Source organism: Cynara cardunculus, assembly GCF_001531365.2.
Source record: "Cynara cardunculus var. scolymus isolate 2C chromosome LG 7, CcrdV1, whole genome shotgun sequence".
NCBI classification, from domain to species: Eukaryota; Viridiplantae; Streptophyta; class Magnoliopsida; order Asterales; family Asteraceae; genus Cynara; species Cynara cardunculus.
The window spans coordinates 5,167,738-5,180,986 of NC_037534.1; the positions used below are offsets into that span (position 1 = coordinate 5,167,738).

A 13,249-nucleotide genomic window follows, 5' to 3' on the forward strand; every position below is an offset into this window, starting at 1 on the left:
ATGGATCATCATCAACAATATTTCTCTCCGCCACCGCACCACCATGATTCAGTCTCTGCCAACACCTGGCCTTCCGTCCTGCTCATGGAAGCAGCCCATGCCGTGGCAGAGAAGAACCACCACCGCCTGAAACACCTCATGTGGCTGCTCAACGAACTCAGCTCCCCCTACGGTGATACTAACCAGAAGCTTTCCGCTTATTTCCTTCAGTCACTTTTCACCTGTATCATGGATTCCGGTGACCGCTGTTACCAGATTTTATCATCGGCGGCGGACAAAATGTTATCTTTCGAATCCACCCGAAATATGGAGCTTAAATTCCAAGAAGTCAGCCCTTGGACGACGTTCGGACACGTGGCATGCAACGGAGCCATTATGGAGGCATTCAACGGCAAGACCAAATTGCATATAATCGACGTCAGCACCACCTACTGCACCCAGTGGCCGACTTTTATGGATGCCATCGCCACCGGCACCGACCAAACACCCCACCTCCGCCTTACCACAGTAATCGCCGCCAAATTTTGCGGCGCCGGAGTTCAGAAGGTCATGAGAGAGATCAGTCATCGGATGGAGAAATTCGCTAGATTAATGGGCGTTCCATTTAAATTAAACGTCTTACACCACAGCGGCGATTTGTCGGAATTGAATATGAAGCGGTTAGACATTCAAGACGACGAAGCTCTAGCCATTAACTTGAACGGCACGTTCCGTTCCGTTTGCAGCCACCGTAGGGACCATCTGCTATCGATGTTCCACGGCCTAAACCCTAATATCTTAACGATCGTGGAAGAAGAAGCTGATTTGAACATGGGATCATTTAACGGGTTTGAATTCCTGAAAGGGTTTCAAGAATGTTTGAGATGGTTTAGGGTTTACTTCGAGGCTCTTGACGAGAGTTTCCCGACAACGAGTAGCCAGAGATTGATGCTAGAAAGGTCAGCGGGGCGCGCGGTTATGAACTTGGTTGCATGCTCGCCGGAGGAATCAGTGGAGAGGCGAGAGACGGCGGCTAAGTGGTCGAGCAGGCTGCACGCATGTGGATTTTCTCCTGTTCGTTGTCGCGACGAAGTGTCCGACGATGTGGTGGCGCTGCTGAGGAGGTATAGAGAGGGGTGGTCAACGAATACGGCGGAAACGGTTGCCGGAATATTCTTGAGATGGAAGGAAACGCCGGTGGTATGGGCGAGTGCATGGAAACCTATTTGATTCTTTTTTTTTAAACTCATAAACCTATTTGATTCTTACTTACAGCGAAAGAAATGAGAATTGGATTATTTTTATTTCATATAAATTTAGTTAATACAATTCTATCTATTAATTTTATTCTCATATATATATATATATATATATATATAGTATATTTCAAATACAACTATGTCCATTTGTACGATCAATACAACTCAATCAATTGAAATATTTATGTAAATAAAGAAAGTTCATTTATTATGATTTAGATATTTATGAAAGATCGATGACTATAGTTCATTCATTATGATCAAATACTTTATATTAGGAAACAGTCAAAACTTTTATGAAATCACATATTTATCAAATTAAATGGACGGTTGAAATTGAGTTGTATTGGTTGTACAAATATAAAAGATTGTATAATAACGCACATCTCTCTCTCTATATATATATATAACTTACCTTTTATATTTTTAATGAATGATTTAACTTGAATCTGATAATAAAAATGTATGGTGATGCTATTTAACACCCTTATAGTATCTGATTATATATATATAATCTCTTTTTTAATGGTGATGCTATTTAAAACCCTTATAGTATCATAAGCAGATCAAATCATGGATTCGAAGTTAAAAGCAAGTTTTGATAATAATGTGTCTAAGGGTCGTTTACCATGTAAGCGTTTATCAAGTCACGTTATCTTACCGGATGAATATGACAAAAGATCAAGAGTTTTACCCGGTAAAGGTAAAAGCAAGGACCGAAAGTCTTATCTGGTAAGTGAGACAACGATTCTTATCACGATTAACGCATACCAGGGGAATTGTTCCATATGATACTGTTTCGGTGGACTAAATTTTACCCAGTAAGTAAATGATAATGCTGAATTTTACAGAAAAAATGTTTATCCCGAAAAGCATTTAGTAAATAATCTCTTACAAAATTTGCATTTATCCTATTTTTTATTAGACATAAAGAATAATGAATAGGGTTTTGAATTTGATTGAACAGAAGCAAAAAGTACAATTTTCGCAGATTTTATTCACAAAATTGTACTGCAAATATGTGTCGTAAGTGACGCGTATCTTTGAAAGACATATTTATTATATCCCCAAAAAATATGATTAAAACATAATTTTTTAAAAACGAAATTATGATAAGACTAAACATAGCAAAAATATATCAGAGCAGAAGATTAAATTAACGTTTGTTTTTGAAAAAAAATAATCAAAATGGAACCAATTTTTACCTAATTTTCATTTTGAAGAACCAATTTTTAAAATCGTCATTTTGGGGAACCAACTTGCACCTGATTCTTATTTTGGGGAACCAACTTTCAAAATCGTCATTTTGGGGAACCAACTTGCACCTGATTCTTATTTTGGGGAACCAACTTTCAAAATCGTCATTTTGGGGAACCAACTTGCACCTGATTCCTATTTTGAGGAACCAACTTACAAAATAATCATAGAAAAATAACTAAAATTCGGTTTTTTTCCAAAAATTAATGCAATAAAATTTATTTTTCATTTCAAATCTCGTTTTTTTAATTAAGATATCAAATTGAACATTTTAGAAAAAATCCAAATTACCACATTAAAAATTACTTTTTACTAATGTAAAAAAATCAATTTAATAAAAAAAAAAAATTGATGCAATAAAAAATAAATATTAAATATCACATTCAAGATTTTTATATCTAATCAATCAGTATCAATTAATTTTTTCTATTAAATTAATTTTTTTTTGCATTAGTAAAAAACAATTTTTATTATGGTAATTTGGATTTTTTTTAAATGTTCAATTTGATATCTGAATTAAAAAAAAACAAGATTTGAAATAAAAAATAGATTTTATTGCATTAATTTTTGGAAAAAAACGAATTTTATTATTTTTCTATAATTATTTTGCAAGTTGGTTCCCCAAAATAGGAATCAAGTGCAAATTGGTTCCCCAAAATTACGATTTTGAAAGTTGGTTCCCCAAAATGACGATTTTGAAAGTTGGTTCCCTAAAATAGGAATTAGGTGAAAGTTGGTTCCATTTTGGTGCAATTTTCCCTTTGTTTTTTAATAAGTGCTAAAGTCTGAAATTTAAAGTACGATTTCACTTCTGATTTATAAGAGGTGATGCTGAAGTCTGAATCAGTCAGACTGTTTCTTTTTACATTTGAAGTCTGAAATTTGAATTAGTCAAACTGTTTGTTTTTACGTTTGAAGTCTAAAATTCGAATCAATAAAACTGTTTGTTTTTTGTAAACTGACAAACATCTGAAATCTTAAATCTGAATCAATTCATTTTAATAAAATTCAACTGCACTGAAATATCCAATCATTTAAACCATTTGTAAACTACCATCTATTTTTAACACATTCAAAACTTCAACTGACATGTGTTAATTGATTTCCACACAATATTAAACACGAACAAAGTCTCATAATAACTAGAATCAATATTCATTTTGCATTAATTGTGTCACAATTTATTCTCTTAAACTAGCTATATATGTTTAGTCAGCGGCACTCCTATGCGATTGAACTTCTTTAGCCTCATCCTCACCATCGTCCCCTTACTCGTTGGTTTGATCATACTCAAAAAATAACATCACTTAACCCTTCCTTTCGTATGAAGTAGTGAACCGCAAAACATGCAATAACAACGTCTCTTTGAACCTTAAGTGTAAATGGTGTAATTCTTTTCAATATCGGAAAACATGCTTTCAGGACATCATAAGAACGTTCAATAACATTTGTAAACTTTGCATAGGAATGACTAAATTTTTCATACCTGTTCATTGCTCGTCGACAACGAAAATCTCCGAACCAATATCTAACACTACGATACGGCGCACTAAATTCTCGAGTATTTGTATACGCAACATCACATAGATAATATTTATTTGAAAACAATAAATAAAATAGCTATCATTTATTTTTGGGTTAGCTTCACATGACACACTTCCTCAAGCTTTGTTGCCAACTTTGCCCAAGTTTCTTTTCGAAGACTACCCCCATTTCGACCCACTTTATTGACCTCTTCTATACAAGTATTTAAAAAGCATTTGATAATTTCATTTATCCACCTTACACGTGCACTCTCGTAATATGATTGTAAAATACATATGAAGATGTATTTATGAACCATCATTACAAATTGTCTCCATTGTTTTCCTATATGAAATGTTGGTTATAATTAATGAAATTTAATTATTTTTCATAAGTATTCAGATCATAATAAATAAACATTTATCATTTTTATAAATATCTCAATTGATTAGTTTGTATTATAAACGTTCTCTTGCAAAAAAAAATACACCTACATATCATACACATCAACATCAAGTATTTCAGTTTCAAAATACGATTTGATCTGAATTTAATATAAATAAATATACATAAAAAATACTATTTAATAAAAAGTTATATTACTTGTAAAGAAAAGGTAAATTGTACTACCTTTTATCTTTGTTGGACCAAAGGTTAATCAGCGGTCAGTGTGGATCCTATGGCGTGGATCCTTCCCTGCAGCACGATTTTGTTGAATAGTTTTATTAATTGCAGGATCTGAATTGCTAAAAAATAAATCTTGTTTGGTAAAAAAAGTTCGTCTCTTAATAGTTTTAAAACCCTCAGAATGATTTTGTATCAACTGCTAAACAGCCATGACTTAACAGACCTTTTTTTCTTCTATTAATACATATCTGAAATAAAGATAAATAAATCAAGACTACATGATACGTTTTCAAATTCGGTCATTTCTAGGTATCAGACGTAGATTCCATGCAAAATCGGGAAACGGGGATAGTGACAGGAATCCTCAAAAGTTAAAAACTGGGGACGGACGGAGCCAAGTAATGTGATCTTGGACCCACCCCGTCCTCATATATTAAATATTTATTATTAAATATATTATTTATTAGAAATCAGATTCAATATCATTTAAATTTAGAAATAGTTTTTTGATGTTTCTTCTTATATATATTTTTTCTAACTTGTTTTACCTTTTTTACATTAAAAAAAATGGAGAGATGAAACCCTCTGATCATATAATTAAATATGATGTTGTGATTTTGTTGACATATGAATATTTGATACTCCGTAAAACAAAATTGTAAAAATATGTGAGATTTAGTGTGTGTATATATATATATATATATATTATTTATTTTAATAAAATTAGGTCCTAACCGGGGACGAGGATCCGAGTTTGACTAGAAAATAAATCGGCGATGAGATATTAATCCCCGTACCGCCGGGGGCCAGGGGCCGTTCATAGAAACCGGGGCCAGGGATTAGGAAAGTAAAGATATATATACGGACAATGTGTTTTACATGTTTTAAATCATATCAACATGTTGTATGAGGATCCTATGTTTTAGTACTATACATTAAAAACCAACCAAATAACCCCTTACATTATTAGGGTATATTTCAAATGCAACCATGTCTATTTGTACAATCAATGCAACTCAATTAATTGAAATATTTATGAAAATGATAAGAGTTCATTTATTATGATTTGAATATTTATGAAAGATGACTACAGTTTATTAATTATGATCAATACTTTGTATTATGAAACAATCAAAATTTTTATAAAATCATATATTCATCAAATTAAATGAACGGTTGAGATTGAGTTATATTGATTGTATAAATATAAAAGGTTATATAATAACTCAGATAACATTTATTAAATATGAATTTTGTTAATTATTTTTCGTTAACATGTAAGAGCCAGCTTATTAGTTATTTTGCAGACATTCCCAAAATAAAGATCCCTCTTTCTACCATGTTCTCAATCTGTGTAATTTGAGATGAAATTTATCAGTAAATAACTACAGACTAAACGAACCCGGTAAATCTCACGGTAGATGACTACATTGGTTCCGGCCATCTAACATGCTCTATCGTTATTTCTCTAAATACACACTCATACACAATAATACAACCTACGACTGGTATATATAATAATGTACACACACCAATTACACCCGTAAAACTCGGGAAAATGAAAAATGAAATACCTCTACGTCTCTACGTATTATTTCTTCCCACTCCATTTATACGGAAGTTTCCATCTTTTATGCCAATAGACGGAGACCCGCGGCCACAATGGGAAACCAAATGAGTAATCGAGAGGGCGGTCTACCGGTCCCCCGACCAGTAACGGCAACCATACGTACCTGGAGTCCCTTAAATCTGCAGGGTTCCATCGGTCCGCCATGAATATGAAAACACCCGGTAACCCTTGTAATGGAATCACAAACGTGCTTTGTGCAAAGAACGTGGTGAGTCGGAAGATCTTGTTACCTCCAACGCACGGGTTCCCCATCGTCTCCCATGGGCCCATAACAGATTCCGCTGCATGAGCCAGGGCCTCGTTTGGAGCCCACCCTGTGCAACCCGAAGTCACCATGTAATAGGTCCCTTCGTGCTTGAACAGAGCGGGGGCTTCACGGTGCTGGCCCACGAGAATCCGTCTCATGACATTTGTCACGTCAAGATAATCTCGAGTGAGTGGTCCAATATGGAGCTCACTGTTGTCTTCAGACGAGTAAACGAGATACGCCACACCATCGTCGTCTTTGAAGATGGTCATGTCTCGGCTTTCGAACCCGTGTGGTCTCATGCTTTTGATGTACTCAAAGGGACCGGTGGGCGAATTGCCAATGGCAACTCCGACAGAGGCTTTCGTGTAGTTGGCATCATCGATATGCATCCACATTATATATTTACCTGTATTCTCGTTATAAATTACTTTCGGTCTTTCCAACACGTTAGACTTGTGAAGATCATGGGTCTCGTCGGTTTCTTCTGCAGCAAGAACGATGCCCTCGTTTTTCCATGCCCACAGATCTTTCGAAGAGTAGCAACCGACACCTATGATGTCAACCTGCAATCGAAATGATAAATAATTCTCGAACTCTCTTACGAGGACAAAGAGACAAATGCATGTACAGAAATGGCCTTCATGGAAGTCACTTTTACAGACTAACCTTCTGCTGTTCTTTAAGATTTGAGAGGGGCAGGATGTTTTACACAAGAGGGCATAGGCGGGTCCTATGGATAAATGACCTTAATTCTTTTTAGGTCAATGCCCCTGGTTCAATACAGCCTGCCCCCGTTAAAAACAGCCCTACAAGTCCGACCCCAAAGAGGCAAAATATAAATGGTGTTTGGTACACTAGACATGACAGAACATAAGAGCGATCATTGTTCTACGTTTGGCAGGACTTTATATGGATAAGACTTGAACAAAGTGGAATAGGCATGTTTCACCCCCACCCCATAAAACAAGGTGGAAGAGACCTATATTTTACCAATATAACCTCAAAATAAAACGTAATTCTCTTCTAAAACATCAAATAAGTCTCTCTTTACATTTTATTTATTCTTTAAATTTTATTTATCGTATTTTATGTTTTTTAAACCCTCACTTTGTCTTCAGAATATTATTTTTATACAGAATCTATATTTTCGTTAATTTATGTAATTTATTAAATATTAATAATAATGAAATAATATAGAAAATGTATATAATAAAAATTGGAAACAACATAAACTTTTTATTTTGGTGTCATTTTAATCGTGTTGACAAAAACTTTTTAATGATATATTTTGTAATAAAAATATTTATTTTATTGTAATTTAATAAATTTCATAAATTAATCAAAATATCTAAAAGATATAATCAACACATTAGGGGTATCTGTTATGTCCTATCCAGTTATGTCTTAGTCAAACGTTGAACAGTTGTTCTTCCTGTTTTGTCCTGCCTAGATACTAAACGCACCCGAAAAGAATGCACAAATTTGCAAACAACGGAACTCATGGAGCAGCTAAAAACTGTGGCTTGAAACAGGCTGACAAAATACTTTCGAGCGATTCAGAGGAGAGCAAAGCTTGCTCGGCGGAAAAGTAAACTGGAAACAATACAAGAACTCCACATGCATGAAGTATGGTTAGAAGATATGAGAGTGCATTTGCCTATGGGCAAAGCTCGAGAAGAGGCCTATTTTTTCTAATAACCGTGGGTGTCCAGGTAGGTTTATGTGCACCTCGAATAATCCTATAGGGTCCTGAAGTTAAGGGCTGGGAAAACCTCCAGTGTCCCGGAGGGGAGTCGAACTAATGACCACTAGAGAGCAAATTCAAGGTCTTATCATGAGGGGACTCGAACTAGTGACCACTAGGGAGCAAACCAGGGGCGGATGCAACATGCAAAGGGTGGGGGGATGGCCCCCCAGTAATTTTTTTTTAAAAACTATTTTTTGTACTTTCTACTATAGCTCCCCCCAGTAACTTCCCGTTTGTGCCCCCACCAACCAAAAAAATTACCTCGAAATCAACCAAAAAACCGAAAAAGTACCTCAAAATCAACCAAAAAACTTTAGAAATCCCTCGAAAGTTGACTTAAGCTAAAAACACGTAAACTCTACATTAAAGGTGCCCCCACTAGGTAAAAATCCTGGATCCACCACTCAAGCAAACAAGGAACATAATTCTGGCAGCTGAGACCTATGATTCCGCCCCCTCCTTTCCCCCAAGCAGAAGGAACATAAAAGAAAAAGAAATCTAGTTAAATAAGCCAGCACTAGCAATTAGCTTCCAACCAGTGCAGTTAGTTAAAATGTTGAAGCCAATGGTTCCAAAAGGAAACAATATATCTCCAACAACAGCAATGCCATAATTTTTATCAAGATAGAGTATTAGAGGTCAAAATCTCCAAAAAAATTACATTTAACTCCAACAGCTACTCTATTTTAGCATTTCTATCAACTATAACATTAAAATATTCAATATATTTAATAAAATATTATTTCTCTCTCCTAAACACTTAATTTCGATTCCTCTTATTGGTGGGAAAATAATAAAAGAAGGGTACCACCGTATTGTTTATTGGGTACCACCATATAGTTTTCGAAACTGAAATATTAGCACAACTGCGCAAGACTTTAATGGTGGAGATGGTAAATGTTCCTGCTTTTGTACAATATGCCTTGGTTCAAGTCCCACTATCATCAAATTTGTTGTTTTAGCTTAAATTTTGGTTTTCTTATATATCTCTTGTGTTTTTTAAAATATATGTAGACACGACTCGGCATCGGTCTCATCTATGCAGGAATAAGGAACCAACCAACAGATCTATACTAATATTTCACATTTTTTTCTTTGGATATTTTTTTATAGTCAAATTGTGACACCACTTAAAAAAATCTGGGTCAGCCTCTGGGGTGGAGACCGAAGAGATGGCACTTTAGGTTACTTAGTGCTGCTCGACTATATGTGGGTCTCGGTTTTTTCTTGTCCTATTAGGTTTTAGTTTTACTACTTTGCTTTCCTTGTTTTTTTTTATCTGTACCTATTTGCACACACTCCTCAGCAACCTTTTCCACCTGTCTCATAATTTTTGTTTTGCAAGTCGGGGGTCTTCATAGAATCAACCTCTTTGTCCCTTGGGTAGAGGCAAGATTTGCATAGAAACTACCTAGGGCCGTTCCTCGGAGAGGGCCGGCCGGGCATACGTCCAGGGCCCACAAGAAATAGGGGCCCAATTTTTTTATAATATAGTACTATATTAGTAGCAAGAAAAGTTAGTAAATAAAAGACATAAAAATTTTAAAATCTAATAGGGCCCAAACATGTATTAATTACATTGGAAAAGAAAATATGTAAAAACAAAAAAAATTAATTGGTTGTTCATTTTATAGTATTGTTGATTGTCTCTCAGGTGTTTTATCTTAAACTACTTACCTATAAAATCTTGATATATTTTCTATCATTCATCATTCACCAACATTTTTGATTATTTCATCTGCATGAATTTTATTTTTGTATTAGAATATGGTAGATTTCTTGTTATTAACTAAGAAAATTTCTATCGTTTGAAAAAAAATTACCAACAATATGAGACGGTCCAACTTATATCTATATTTAGAATTTCAAAACTACCATCGTTTTTCATGCACTATTGACTCCTTATACCTAATATTTAGTGAACGAATTTCAAGTACTCTCTTATCTCCAAAACAAGAATAAGATCTCAAACTATAACTAACATGCCATTTGATTCTAAGATTGATGGTTTTGAAAAAGATGTTTTCAACCCTAAAAGTTTAGAACGGTGATGAAAAACTATAACCTGCGGTAAGATTGGAAACACAACTGATTTATATTAATTTACATAGAGTGTTACTTAGAATAGTCAACATTATGACTCCAAATGATGTCAATCTATATATTAAGGTAAATCATAGGATGTTTTCTACGATGGAACGAATTGATGATGTTATGTAAATGATATGGTAGATAATATTAATTTTAAGATGATCGGTTTTGCGTTTAGTAATACTTGGAAAAACAGTTTTATATGAATTATTAGTATTCCTTGAATTCAATGTTATTTCTAATTTAAAAAACGACATATTAAATATTATTTTCATACTTATCGAGGGATCTTTTTTATATTTCGCTAAGCAATTATGCCATCTATAAACATTGACTTAAGAGTTGGTGATAAAGGAGCATAAGATTTAAAAGGAGAGGTCATTGACAAAGTTATTAAACAAATCAATCAATGTTTGAAGATGTGAAAATACGTGGAACCTCCATAACACTCTCCAAAAGAGCCCTTGAGGAGAAAGGGGAGGTTCCAACATATATACAGGAGATATGGTCAAGTCTAGCCAATGTGGGACTCCAACAGAAAACAAACAAAACTAATTTCAAGCACCACATAAAAATCAAATTAAACAAACCCAGTTGTATCCCACCCGAGGGTTGGGTCTGGGGAAGGTAAGATGTATGCAGACGTGACCTCTACCCAAAGAGTAGAGCGGTTGTTTCCAATTTCAAGCACCATAAAACTATTTAAAACTTCTTAAGGTTAAGATACTAACCCGTGCCGCAGCCTTTTTGTGAGCATGGTAAGTGGGCCCATCTTTGTATTCACCATACCAGTAGTAGGTTCTTGATCGGTCATCATATAGAATACCTCCTCCATGAGCTTGAATAGGATTCCCATCAGTATCCAACCAGATACTACCAGGATGATAATAAAGACTCTCATTACCCGCATCTTTGATTGGATCTATGGCAGTTTTTGGACCAGGAAAGAATATGTATCTAAGTTGAGAAGATTCATCAAGAAATTCTTCAATCAGGGTGGTTGGCCTTTTAGGCTTCCGTTTTATAGCCCGTGGGGACCGCTTCCTTGGTGGCGGAATGTTTATATTCTCGTCCTCCACTTCCACAAGTTCACGAAATAACGGAAGGTGAGTCGTGCGCATTTGGGTTAATCCACCTTGATTGTGTTGATTTTGATTAAGGAAGTAAAAGTGGAAGATAACAAGGCATCCTATGATGCTGCATACCACAATGGAGAACTTATATCTGCTTCCTGCATAGCAATGTAAAGTGGTTGGTTTCCGGTATTTGTTCCTCATCCTCATTTTGTTCTCCATTTAACCTTCAAGATAATGATGCAGTTAAGAAAAAGCAACCTATGGAGATCGATCCAAAAGTAGTGTCACAATACTGCTACTGTGGATAAAAGGAAAATTTTCTTGTTTGTATTGATGGATTATTATATGATCAAGGAAAAATTCGGTTTCTCTTTCTATTTCAACAATAAATAAGTTTCCAAATTTGAACTGTAAGATGATATGGACATATGTTACCATCAATGCATTTTTCTAGTTTTAGTTAACTAATGCTAAAATTGTCAAAAGGATTATTCGTCACTAAACCAAATCAAACGAAACCAAACCAAACTAGACTAGTATATCCCACCCGGAGGTGGTGTAAACCTATCATCTACCCTAAGGAGTAGAGCAATTGTTTCCATGAAGACTTGGCTTGTGAAAAAGGATTATTACTCAGTGGCATGCTTAAAAACATACAATCAACAAAATATTCCATTTTGCTGTAACCGTGGGGTCCAGACCTGCTTGTGCACGCTTCGACTAATCGCCCTAAAGATAATAACTAGGAAAATCCACAATGGTGCTGAAGGAGGCTCGAACCGGCGACCTACACGCAGGAGCCCAAGGCCCGGCCTGGTCTTTGATATGGTTGAGCTAGCTCAAGGTTACTCCATTTTGAAAATGTCTCCCTAGTTCTTTGCTGAAATCTATGGTGTGCCTTTGATAAGTAACAAATTGAAAACAGGAACTATGATTTAAAAGGCAACAAAAAGGATAAAAAATCCTTGAACAAATAAAACCCTAGTTTCACGTTTGGGAACCCCAATTAGAAAGCTCCGAATGAAGAAAAATCACATCAAGATCGTATACAGAAGCTCGAATCCATGGTCTCGATCATCCTTAATTATCATATACTAAGAAAGAAGTAGAAATCGAACAACCAAATTAGAAACGATATCAAATTAAACCAGTATTAAACAACCAAAACCAAATTGGGTATAAATCAAGTTGCGTAAACCTTCAAAACACATAGACAATCAATACCCTCAAAGATTTGAAGCAAATAAAGTTAGTATCATACTTTAAGAACTTATACCTGATATCATTAATAACAAGCGATCAATCCACCATGAAGGTGAAGCAATCTGAGCTCAATCGACCAAAGACCGTTGTGAAATTTGTAAAATTGGTTTGTTGAGGCTAAATTTTGGATCTGGATGTGATGGTAATCGATGGTGAATGCGACTTTGGACCAAATTTGGCTCAATCTGTTTCTCTCTCTCTAGCTTTGTGTATGCATCTATGGATGATGAATCTTGCTCTTTATGTGTGCTGTAGAAGATAAATTCAACGACTAGTTGGTTTCTGTCATAATATTCGTTGGATCGGCGTCTCCATTTCAATGCCAGGTGGACTCCTATTTTACCACCAAGAACTAATTTTACCATAATTTCTGTATATGTAATGTGCTTTTTGCAAAAGAATTAAATTTGATTTAAATAAAATAAAATAAATATAACTTGATTTAGAATTATGTGAGACCAGTCTGTTTTCGTAAGACCTATTAGGCTATTTTTTACACTTGAAACTTTACAGCAAAACTCTGTGAAAGGTAACCTTCACGGTATT

The 13,249-nt window shown here is 34.9% G+C and overlaps 2 protein-coding genes across 5 annotated transcripts; one reads left to right on the forward strand and one right to left on the reverse strand.

The window, feature by feature from the left end:
• Positions 1 to 1,209, forward strand: LOC112515710 (protein SHORT-ROOT-like). Its single transcript, XM_025122617.1, has one exon. The coding sequence runs from the start codon at positions 1 to 3 to the stop codon at positions 1,207 to 1,209; it is 1,209 nt and encodes a 402-aa protein (XP_024978385.1).
• A 4,803-nt stretch (positions 1,210 to 6,012) lies between these two features.
• Positions 6,013 to 12,915, reverse strand: LOC112515082. 4 transcript variants are annotated; one of them, XM_025121729.1, is made up of 4 exons: positions 12,717 to 12,915; positions 11,269 to 11,664; positions 11,096 to 11,202; positions 6,013 to 7,089 (listed from the first exon to the last, which is right to left on the reverse strand). In XM_025121729.1, exons 2-4 carry the CDS (start codon positions 11,657 to 11,659, stop codon positions 6,238 to 6,240), a joined length of 1,350 nt encoding a protein of 449 aa, XP_024977497.1. In that variant the 5' UTR covers positions 11,660 to 11,664; positions 12,717 to 12,915; the 3' UTR covers positions 6,013 to 6,237. The 4 variants fall into 4 exon arrangements, with proteins under 4 accessions (XP_024977497.1, XP_024977496.1, XP_024977494.1 ...); XM_025121728.1 differs by having other exon boundaries at positions 11,096 to 11,595; XM_025121726.1 differs by having other exon boundaries at positions 11,096 to 11,664.
• Positions 12,916 to 13,249: the final 334 nt, after the last annotated feature.

Excerpts from the sequence above, each read along its gene's own strand:
- LOC112515710 (XM_025122617.1), top strand. The coding sequence starts at position 1 with ATGGATCATCATCAACAATATTTCTCTCCGCCACCGCACCACCATGAT.
- LOC112515082 (XM_025121726.1), bottom strand. The coding sequence starts at position 11,659 with ATGGAGAACAAAATGAGGATGAGGAACAAATACCGGAAACCAACCACT. Across the intron at positions 7,090-11,095 it reads ACAAAAAGGCTGCGGCACGG|GTTGACATCATAGGTGTCGG; the intron begins GTTAGTATCTTA and ends TTTCGATTGCAG.